The following is a 12,110-nucleotide window of genomic DNA, read 5'->3' as shown; positions in this document are numbered from 1 at the left end:
CACTCTGAAACGAACGTTGTAGGATTATATTATAATTTATGACCAACTAAAAGAAATATTAATCTCATCAAGTATGCTAAAATATTTTGGCCTTTAATCACCTCAAACCAATTATTTATTTCTTTTATAGAATTAGTAATTTAGGAATTATGAAGTTGATCATAGCAATTTAAGTTTTTTGCAAGAGGTTTGTGACAGAAACTTTAGCCCACAATTGATATATATGTTTAGCTAAAATGGAAAAGCAACCTATATTAGATTATTGAGAATAAAACCATGCAAGTGAGATGAATATGGAAACTTGAAGTTACAAGAAATATAATAATGGTTTTGTGTGAAAGGGAGATGGATATTCTCACCGAGTGAACAAGAAAGGAAACAACATTTATGCCAAGATTCAAACTAAATCCTTACAAATACTAATATGTATTATTGATTAGCAAAGTTCAATTTATTTGCTTAGGCGTTGTGGCGGGGTTAAAGCCTTAGAATGTGAACTAAAAGTGAACCAACCAACTTGATAGTCCCACATTTTCACTAGTGCATAATGCAAAATAGAATCAATGGTAAAGTAAACAAATAGAATTGCTATTAAAACATGTAAACTTAAGTCTTTTTTTGTTAAATCCTACATACAATCATTATTTACAAAATGCTCATGTCCCATAAGATCATCAAATTACAATTCACAATTACGTAAATTTTTGATAAACTTGTCCTTTCTATGTCCTCTCAATGCAGGTTAGATATATATGGATTGCATTGATTATTGTGGGAAGTTCCATAGATCTATTTCAAAACTAGATGGATAATTATCAATGGTATGCACTATTCTATTTAGATGCATGTTAAAATTGGGAAATTTTGGATCATTAGATAAGTTGACAAAACCCTCGATGCCATGATATCTTGCAATATTGTCAGAGAGATTCCAATTAAATTGCTCCCCATGTTGGCCATTTTGCATATTGTTAAATAAATGTGCGAGATCTTCTGTCATCAATAAAGCTTGATTAAAAGCATCTAGCACCTCTTGGCAATTTGCATGCTTCCTCTCCCTGCATTCACTTGAAAATGGATCTATGGTGCAATCATAAGGATGGTTGATAATAGATGTCATTTTAGGGCTTTGCAATTGTGGGAGTTGTCGGTATTGCATAGCATGTGTTGGATAATTATCTTCTTCTACCATCTCTTTCTTGCAACAAGTTTTTGTCATTATTCTAAGAGATTGGTCGAAGTTGTAATTTATTTCTCCATTCTTATTGGTGTCATTGTTTGTACTTGTTCGAGGTTCTTGATTGGATGTGAAAGTTGTAACATTATCATTTGGTTGTTTAGATGTATCTGAGAGAATTGAGTTTGATGATGCCTCATTAACAACATCGTAGGATAATGAGGTACATGAGCTTCTCTCTTCATAGTTACGTTTCTTGAAAACACGACACACTACCCAACCATCTTCTTGAAATTTCTAAACATTTCCAACACATATAAGAAGTATATTAAAAGCAACACTGTGAAATTACCAAATTCTTGAAAAAGGTATGAAACATATTTTAAAGTACAAGCTTGTCCCAACGTGTCAACAAATAGGACAAAAATTTTAATGCAATAACGTGCCTATGAATCATAAATGTAGATGTACATGCAAACATAATCTTAATAAGCGTATATAAGTGTCATAGTCTCAAACAATCATAGATTTCTAACATTACCACAAATTCATTGTAGACATGCATAACTATGAATCCTAAAAATGGGGATGTACATGCAAATATTATTTTAATACATAATATGCCATAGATTGAAGCAATCATAGATTCCTAATGTTACTCAATACATGTAATCCACATATAATCATAGATTTCTAAAGGATAAAGATACAAAAAGAGAAATTACCTTGTTGGTAGAACTAGTATGCTTGAAATGACGCGGTCGGTGATAGGAGGTAGATTCATGACCTTCTGATTGAGGAGCTAAAGTGGACGACGAAATTTTATTCTCGTCATAAAGTCGATATTCATGCATGATCCAATCCGTTTTGAGGCCATGAGGAGCACGCCCCTTATAGAATACCAATGTCTTGCGCATGCCAATGTGAGACCCACAAGGAAAAGAGCTATTATTATCATCAAATATAGATCCTAATGAGGGGGGAGTGGGATTATTGAAGATTGCCTTGTCTCGACCTGTGGCCTTCCAAAATCCAACCTTTGTGGCTCTATTTGTTCTTGTCCCAGTTGGATACTTCTTATCTTTATAGCAGAAGAAGTACCACTCTGTTTGATGTGACACATCCATCTTGCATTTCTCTGTACACCACTCACAAATACCTTCATCAAAATTGTATAGTTATTTTGCAATGGGTTTAGGGTTGGATGTTGCATTTATGATAGAATATAATCATTCTAGTATGTGTTCATGCAAAATTAGGATATGTGTTAAAGTATCAAGAAATGAGACTAATGTCACATTATTTGATCAAAAATCATCTTTGTTTTCATGTTTTACTTTGAAATCACATAAACTCAAAAGTATAACTTCGGGCTTGATTCAGTTTCTAGAATCCATGGGTTAAAAGAAATTAGTGAAGTGCCCTTTGAAAATAATTCTTATAATGAATCATTTATGAAAGTAGATGACTCATTAGTGATGATAGAAAGAATGGCACATTTTTATAGTTATGTTGGATTGGTCAACGCTCACTATGATTATTTCCAAATTCCAACCAGAAAGCTCAAAACTTCGGCCAACTCAACATTTTAGTGAATGAAGAAAAAGGTGTTGAATAACTCATTACGGCAATGGATAAACGAGTCTGTTGCACATGGTTTTTGTATTTTTCTCTTAACGAGTTGGCCAAATTTTTATTTAGCCATGAGAAACTGGATAATACTTTACAAGAGAATACCATAAATGTACAGGAACATAATTTAATACATGTTTTGCTACAAAAGGGCAAAACATCAACTGACACGTGCTCTAGAGAATAATGGCAACATGATTTTCCTCGACGCTTGAATGTTGGTGTCTTTATAAAAGGCAATGTTAATAATGATTGTAACAATGAAAGTTAATCACACAATATTGACAATTATCATGATTTTTAATATTGTGCTGTGCCTACACAATTATTAGTATAAATGAGAATGACTTTACAAAATCCTTTTCAAAATTTCACACAATAAGAGCACCTCCCTAAGGCAATATCGAGACGTTTAGGAAAATTTATCAAAAAATCCTAGTTGTTCATGAAACTCCAAGAATATCTCCAAATTTTCCGTCTTTCAACAATATGTCTCCCTAGAAAGAAATGGTAGAAAATTTGTGCATATATGTATAGATCTACACACTGAGACATACACTTTCTACTAATAATAAATTATACACTACTACCAATATATATTGAAGATTCAAGAGTGGGTAACGTCCATCAGTTTTGGACAATATAATACTCGAGTATAAGGAGACCTCAAGAACTCAGAACATTACGCTATTTTGTAAATCATCTAGCTTTTTTTACATAATATGTAGAAATTATGGATTTGTAGTGGAAAGGGTTATGGTCGCATAGCAATGTGAATAAAGTCATTCCACACCCAAGCTAACTTCGCAATGGCAATTTGAAACCATTGTAAGTCTAGTACATCCAACTTCATTTAAGTGGCTAAACATGCTATGATTTCAATACTTCTATTTCTACAAGCAAGTATTGTTACTTTATGATACTGAAATGGTAGTCATTATTTATATTGTAAGTTTTTTCTTTGAAATGGTGAGTCTTTGATAGAATATAATTTTGATTGCCCATGAGGCCAAATCTGTCATATGGAACCAAATAAACATATCATCTTGTATGTGACCCCTTCTTAGAGGGGAGGTTTACTACTTTATTATAAAAACTCTCTATGTTCTCACCCTTCTTGGTGGGGATTTGAGTATGACATTTAAATTATCATGTCCGTCTAATAACTCATCGTACTTCTCATGAATTACCTTATGAGTTGAGCATGCAAGAAATAAATGCTATACATCCTCCACTATGTTTTCATTGCATATCTTCATGCTAGGGTGATGATTCTATGATTCTACCTCAACACCTAACTTGTGTGAGTGAGTTTGAAGAGGTGTTAAAGGCAAACGAAAGAGATGTTAAATTGCAAATGCAAGGAACCCTTGTTCTAAAAACCTTCCCCGATAATATCATTTCTCCCTCATCTAAGTGAAAAGCATATGTTGCTCAGAGTCATTTCTGCCAAAAGAAAGAACTAAAGGGTAAAGGACAAAGTACCCATTGCAATAATTCAATGTGAATATGTCTAATGATGGTAATTTCAATGATTGATCATTGTGACAATCATTAGAAATATTGAATAAGATATAGTACCATATGTAGTGGCGAAATTTAATGAGACCCTATGTGCGAAGCACACAAAATGAGCATAGATGTGTGCTTGCAAGCTTATACAAAAGTCGACAAGATTAACTATAAATTAATATGGTCATCGTAAATAAATAAAGGCGTTGGTGAATATAAGTTACCGCAGAGGTCCCAAGGCTCTAGTTGGTTTAGGTCAATTTCACACACAATGTGGTCTAGGTCAAATATTTTATCAACTTTGCGTCGTAAATAGAAGTTGAGGAGCTCCTCATCTGTCGGATGAAACCTAAAACCTGGCGGCACCATCACTTTCATTTTCTCCACGTCTCCCATTTATCCTGCAATGACATCCTTTGTCAACACTCCCAAGGAAATCAAATATGTTTTCTTGCTTAATAAACAAACTAGGTGTCTAATTTTTCTAATTCCTATCATCTATATTATCCCAACTTTCTCTAATTTGAATCATACTTAGCAAATGAAGTCTGCCTTGGTTTTCCTAAAGTTGTCTTCTCTATACTCACAACTTTCCGTAATTCTAACCATGATTAGAAGCAAATGAAGTTTTAACCAATTTCCTAATTTGCCCTTTTTCATGGCCTTGAGTTTTAGTAATTCAAAGCATAATTACCAATTTAATCTCAACATTTTCTAACTAGAGCATTATTCAAAAAGTAACTTCTCTAGATTTTCCACGGAAAGCATATAAATGGAGATTTGTGAAATAATGTACAAGTTACCTAATTTCCCCAAATCATTTAGTTAAACATATATGCATGTTTAGCAAAATGTTATGGTACTCAAATTGTCAGTGTGAATTAATATCGGCAATGGGAATTATAACTAACTAGAAAATAAAATCGAAATGAGAAACAAAAATAGAATATAGAATAGGAAATTTTAGCATGAGGAAATGGATGAGGAGATAATAATACCTAGTCGCTATGGAAGAAGGCTAGCTCTCTTGGATTTCAATGGTGAGGGAAAATATTCATATATATATATATATATACATACATACATGGAGGAAAAATATTTTTCTCTTTCTCCCTCCCTCTCTCCTTTTAAGCTACTAGGAGACTTGAAGGATGTCTCCCAACTACAAGACAAAAAGAAAAGAAAAAGCGAAAAAAATTGTAATATATGTTAGTACATATAGACGGTGTGTGTGTGTATTGAGTCCATGATTCTATGGTAGTTAAGTGTTATCAATCATTTTAAGTGTTAGCTAGTTAGTCTCACTTGGAATTTGATGGCACTCAGACACTGACCAATGAAATTGGTCTCACTTAATTCATTATAACATTTTTTTTCCAAGTATGTGTTCAATCCATCATCAATAGATTTATTGATTTATTATTAAAAACAAAATTCCTATATGATGGAACTTTCCTAAACACGTAAGTGTTGGCAATTAGTTGTTGTAATACATACATGTAATGTTTTATATCGACCCCACCTCGAATTCAACCACCTTTGTCATTAAACCATTTATAATCATTTGTTTCATCATCTACACCATGTTTACTTTTGCTTGTGCTAACCATCCTATCTCACATAGAAGTGGACATGAGCTAAGTCGTATGGAAGTAATGGTATGCATGGGGGCTAAAGGTTTGGGTGAGTGCGGTTTTCTTGTTTTGGGGTGAAGATTATTGTGTTGTTTGGTTCAATACATATATGTAATATAATATGTGAAATATGTGTCTAGACATCTCACCTAAGACATGATATATTGGTGTTGTAAAGAAAATCTTAGTCATGAGGAATGTAGGGATACACCACGAACCAAGCTAATGCATCTCATGATCGAATCCATTACCTAGTTATCTTGCATTTACTTGTATATAAAAAAATTTAGCACTGTAAATTTTGTTACTTGTTGACCTTGAGATTTTAGGAAGCTGATGTGAAGGTTTTCTTTGAAGAGTAGAAGTACTAGTAGTGTTTGTCGCTTGACTTGAATAAACTTCTTAAGAAACTACTGATTTTCAAACACTTTCTAAGTGGACTAACAAATGCGACAAACCCAAACTTCAACACCATAATCAACTAGTATCAAAGAGATATTTCTTGAGAATCCAAAATTCAATTTCTCCTCCATTACAAATATTTTTGAATACATGATAAGTCCTCTTTCTCGCCTCCTTTCAAGAGAGATGGATGCATAAATTTTATTATTGTCATCGAGGGTCAAATATGACCTACAGGACAAAAAAGAATGATTTCATCATTTTGTGTGTATGGAGTTAGGTAATGACAAAAGAATGTTTCTAGTGAATGTTGCAATTTAGAGTGCACATTGTAAACAAAGAAGAAATCTGTGTGGAGATACAAGTTTGTGGTGAAAAGGTGGGGAAAAAATATTAAATATGATCAAAGATGGGACATTCTTGTAAAGGGTGATGCTCATACTCAAATGTCTGGAGAGAGAGAGAGAGAGAGAGAGAGAGCAACATCGTTATACCATATCAAAGTTGTCAATTGCAAACAATTAACTCCAAAATGGTGGTAGAGGAACCACTTTGATTTGAATACATAATATATGCCCTCTAGCCGTCCTTTTTTATGTAGGATTCAAAAGCAATGTACTCTTTATATTCTGGGTTTTTACATTTCCCAAACAAAAGAAGAGGACATTGCACATAAAAACGGAAGTGAATGGAATAAATTGAACTCACTATATTATATCTCCTAATTGTAAAGAGGCCATAAGTTTTAAAACAGCAAAATGAGTAGGCCCTCATTAAACACCTTTAACAATTGTGCAATCATCACTTGTAAACACTAGATTACTAGACTTCCTACTCCAAATTTATTTCTCCCAAAATTTCTAGAGAAAACGAATCATCTCGAATAGAAACTTTGATATCTTCCCTATCCACCATATTTTTAATAGTAGACATGTTATTTCCTACTATTGGAAACTCCTTGGGTATGATGGTGGACGAGGAACTAACGCTAGCGGACAGGCTAAAGAAACACCTAGGCCCTCCCTCTATCTGCCTCTTGGTGCATGAGATCAAAAAACTTCCTTCCAAGATCCTCATTCCGGGGAAAAACGGAATACGGATTGAACAACGCATAGAAGTGATCGGCGCATCGGGACAATGTTTTGCATGCAAAAACCTTGGTCATTTAAAAAAGAACTACCCCATGATACGCATTAAGTATCCCACCATGGAGACCTTGGAAGCTCGGGACACCATAGGAAATTAGAAGCCTCCCCCACCACGCCCCGATAAGGCTGTGATGGAATGACGAGTGGTGGGGAAATCCCATGTCCTACGTAAAACTCCATAGTCACAAAATCCTTCATCGCCAATGAGCCCCAATCATTCTGATCTACTACCTGAGCTCCCCCCCACAGATGAACACTGCCCTAGTGCTTTCTTAAGCCCTAAGGAAAGGCCCAAGGTGACTCCAAACACACAAGAGAAAATCCTCGTTAAAGCTTACAAAACAAGGAAGCGGCGAATGATAACTCATGTTAAGACCCTAATGCGGAGCTTTAAGGGAACTGCACCCAATGGAAAAACAACAAACCAAGGCAGTAGTTTGAATATCACACCTTAGATCATCGACTTCCCAGCCATAAATGAGTGTGATACATCTAGCCAAGACCTTGAACCACACCCGCAAAATGCCCTGAAATGGCTAGGTATAGGGTATACGACAGTGGACACAATAATGGTACATGTATCAGCGGTACACAAGAATGGAGTACGGACGACCTCAATTTCTTTTCCACTCTTGCTTCCGACACAAGAGGATTGGTCCAAGTCCAAGATCAAAGATACCCTATGCAGTCTACATTTGGTCTGGTAAGGAAGATCATGTAACTCGCGTCAAGGTGGCGTGGCCTATACTCACAACACCTAAGTTGAGAGGGGGATTGGGTCTTATTGATCCCCTTTCACAATCAAAAGCCTTACTCGCCAAATTTGTGGTGCGAGGACTCCAACCAGGAAATGATTGTTGGAAAATACTAATGTGGTTATGTTTCGCTTACTTTAGGCCATGAAAAGGGGTCAATTGGGCCCCCCAAACGGGATGGATTCTAAACATGGATCTCAAACCTAGTTTCTCCTGCCAATTGGAGGATAGATTCGGTGCATCCATGTGGAAGGCATGGTGTGGCATTAGACGAGGGCTCAAGTGCGATCAACCGAGATCCGAACTTGCCTGGTTCATTCAACGTATCCTATGGAACCCATGTATCAAGGATGAATCTAATCAACTATTGGGATCACGTAAGGGGTTGTCATGGGGATACATTGCAGAAGGTCCAGGAAAAAGTATAGAATGTTGGAGATGGTTTATGTCACTGCCACTACAAGATCAAGCCAACATACTCCATGGAATCAGGGGCGGATGGACTATGAGATCGAAAATCATTAATGCTTTACTTATTAGGGAAGTTGCTACTCAAAGGACGATAATGGAGAAATGGATAGGCTACGAGGAGGAGGGATCTTTGATCCCGAGAGGTAGGGGAACACCAAACAGGATCGAAGGCTTTGAATTGCGAGACACTGAGACACCAACACGAAATAACGCAATTCGAGTACTCGCGTATACTGGTCATAAATGGATTGTAGATCTTGATCCGATCAAAGTACAACCCGATTGGCACATATGTACTCATGAAAACACATGGCTATGTAAGGTCAGTTGGGACCCTTTGTAATGGACATGGCGTGATCGTTATGCGGGGCAAGGAAGCAAACCCATCCCTTTCTTCCAATTCACAACTAGATTGGGTCGCTACATTCTAGCTGCTCAAACTGCCTGAGAGCTGGCTGTTGCAAAGGTCTGACACACACTTCAAGTTCCTCACACAATTATCACCAAGTTTTGGCAGAAAATCTGGAAACAACAACACGCGAGGCTATTAATACATAAGTCACTACCGATGGGAGCATGGCAATGTGGGAACCTTAGCTCTCCTAATTGTGTAGAGTGCTCAAATGTAGTAGAATCAATACGACACATTGTGTGGGACTGCCCAACGTCCCATCGAATATGGCGGGGGTTGGCCACTTGTTGCAATTATGTCAGGTGTAAGGCTCAATCAAGTGGGGAAATATATGTTGGCTATCATGGCAGACCCTAGTTGGCAGATACGAGCATTAGGAAGAGGGGATAACTTTGGTGATAAAAGCACAAGAGGTTTTTTTCTCCACCAGCGACAATGTCCACTCAACTCCTCTTAATGACAAATCTCAAGTTGTGTTGGAATTGGTCAGCCCAATAACTCTTTGGATTCTATGGAAACAACGGTGTAGACGGATCTTCTCCAACCAACCCGAGCATCCAACAAGGTTACAGCAAGAGATATGGAGTGAAATTGTAGCCACTCTAAAGACAACGAATAGCCTTCATCCAACAATGGTCGTCCTCTCCCTTTCTTGAGTCAGTGGGCATCCACATAAGATAGAACTATCGCGTCCCTACAGGGATTTGTACATAATAGTCTCATTTGTAAAATTTTATAACTAATGGAAGGAGTTTTTTTGGAGAAAAAAAAGAAAAAGAAAAAGAAGCTTTGATATCTTTAACTTTGTTAAAAACAAATGGCAACATCTTCAAAAATGAGCATATTTTTGTGAGGTAGCCTTTCCATTACTAAAATTTGATAGAGAGAGATTCATAGTATCAATGAACTCATTAACAAGGATTAGTCTATCTAACACAAATGACATTAATGGATAAGAAATTCATTAAAAGATGAAAAATGTCTGCAATATTATTTTAAACCAAGAATCCTGTCACAATAACTTGTTATTATCTGTCCACCTTCATAGTATCCTATCTTTCAAAAGGATAACTTTGGATTTCATATTTACTTATGAATGTCTATTTTCAAGGGGGAAATATTCTTATAAAAGGATTGGCATATTTGGAATCAAAGAAACTACCAAATCTTATTCTATCTTGTAGTAGCGATCCAAGAGCTATGTTTATTGGGTTTTTTCAATTGGAACAAAAATTGCCTTATCTGAGAATCAATTATCTTATTTTTCCACTGGATCACCTTTACAAAGGAAGGGCACTTTAACACCCTCCTAGAAAATTTGTCTTGCTTCCTATGTCAAGAACTTGCACCCCAAAGTAACTAGTATTATTATAGAACTTTCTTGTGTACTTTTATCACTCGATATGAGGGTTTCTTCATTCTTTCCCTTAGTTTGGACTCGTAATATGCATCATTGCCTCTTAAAAGGATAGGCCTTTTAGCTTTTAGATCTATCATGAGGGTACTTTCTTAAATTCTTATTTTACACAAAGTGAAATCGGGTACTTTCACCAACTAGTCAAAAAATTACCTTTTCCGTTATGATATATTAAAGTGTCTTTAATTCTCAGAAGAGTTAAAACATGCTCTTAAAAAAGCAACAATATGCATTTATATAAATACTTCTACATTGATAACATATGTAGTAGTACAAGATATCATGTGATGTGTCTGAATGCATATCACATGATCATGCATGATTCATGACCTAGATGGACAAATTAAAACTCCCAAACTTCACTTTCACACCAACTTAAATGCGGACCAAATGAACATAAATGCATGTTGAATAACCATAATAATTTGAATGAAGCGAAGAAATGCCTAAGCGTCATAGCTAGGCAAAACATGATAAATACACCTCACATTAAATAGGAGCTAATCATATAGATTGGGCTTTTCCTCTGATAATGTATGTATATGCACCTTGCTTAATCATAACACTAGCTAGGCAAAACACCTCACATTAAAGAGGAGCTAATCATATAGATTGGGCTTTTCCTGGGATAATGTATATGCACCTTGCTTAATCATACCAATAGAGAATGGAAATTTGGATCAAACCCATTCACGATGCTAACAAGGAGAATAAGCTTTCTAGCTATAATACTATCATAATACTATGATAATAGGCTCTACATACACAATTTTGTATGACATAAAGACAAAAACATTCCACAACAAATAATCTCATTACCCCAAAATTCATAGTGGAAAAGAGACATTTGCAAGGAGAAAACTATTTCTTATTGCTTTGTGAACTCATAAATGCTTATAATGATTGTATTATCTCCAATGGAGTTTGCTTTTTGAAAACCATTCCACCCATGTGGAGCAACAAAAAGAAATTTATGTAACCAATTAGATGTTCATATATGATGTCGTGAATATACTTGGGCATGTACTAAGCTTTCTGCTAGCCAGAGATACATCTAATCAAAGGAAATGTAGTTGCAACCATTCACCTCACCCCCCACAAACATTAGACACACTTGGATTGAATTGTAGAATCTTTTGAGAACCCAAGTGATCAAAGATTGGAAGTCAATCCCAAAATACCTTTATTAGAATACCAAATGAACACATTGGTAATGTCTCTATGATATTCTAGGGTCTCTATTGAAGCCCATGTGTCAATAACCCTTCAACCCATGTGGAGCTAGCCAAAGCATTCTTCGTAGAGAAATTAGGTATTAATCCTATGATACATGCACTAAGCGTTCTAAGTGGAAGAATGTGATACAATCTCAACTTTTATCATAGGTACATCTGGTCTAAAACAAATGGAACTATGACCATTTATCTTGCATATCCATTACAAACATTTTGCAATCGACATGAAGTAACATATCTCTAGATGGATGCACTATTGTTTCATAAGATCTATATACTACCTCCTTTTGCGTGCTTGCTCATAAAAATGCTACC

The 12,110-nt window shown here is 35.6% G+C and overlaps 1 protein-coding gene across 1 annotated transcript; it reads right to left on the bottom strand.

Moving 5' to 3' along the window:
- Positions 1-619: 619 nt before the first annotated feature.
- LOC147850778 (NAC domain-containing protein 12-like) lies at positions 620-5,407 on the bottom strand. The gene is made up of 4 exons (XM_087335400.1): positions 5,320-5,407; positions 4,546-4,722; positions 1,903-2,315; positions 620-1,474 (listed from the first exon to the last, which is right to left on the bottom strand). Exons 2-4 carry the CDS (start codon positions 4,715-4,717, stop codon positions 767-769), a joined length of 1,293 nt encoding a protein of 430 aa, XP_087191526.1. The 5' UTR covers positions 4,718-4,722; positions 5,320-5,407; the 3' UTR covers positions 620-766.
- Positions 5,408-12,110: the final 6,703 nt, after the last annotated feature.

Source organism: Azolla caroliniana, unplaced genomic scaffold, assembly GCF_043228905.1.
Source record: "Azolla caroliniana isolate FFs.n. ecotype wild unplaced genomic scaffold, voAzoCaro1.0.p SCAF_20, whole genome shotgun sequence".
In the NCBI taxonomy this organism is placed as follows: Eukaryota; Viridiplantae; Streptophyta; class Polypodiopsida; order Salviniales; family Salviniaceae; genus Azolla; species Azolla caroliniana.
The sequence above is the reverse complement of the archived record's forward strand: the minus strand, read 5'-3'. Positions and strand labels throughout refer to the sequence as shown.

What these genes read in the sequence shown, in the direction of transcription:
- LOC147850778 (XM_087335400.1), bottom strand. Translation starts at nt 4,717, where the DNA reads ATGGGAGACGTGGAGAAAATGAAAGTGATGGTGCCGCCAGGTTTTAGG. An exon ending in AGAGCCTTGGGACCTCTGCG is followed by an intron (nt 2,316 to 4,545) that starts GTAACTTATATT and finishes AGTGGTGTACAG; the next exon opens with AGAAATGCAAGATGGATGTG. An exon ending in ATACTAGTTCTACCAACAAG is followed by an intron (nt 1,475 to 1,902) that starts GTAATTTCTCTT and finishes GGAAATGTTTAG; the next exon opens with AAATTTCAAGAAGATGGTTG.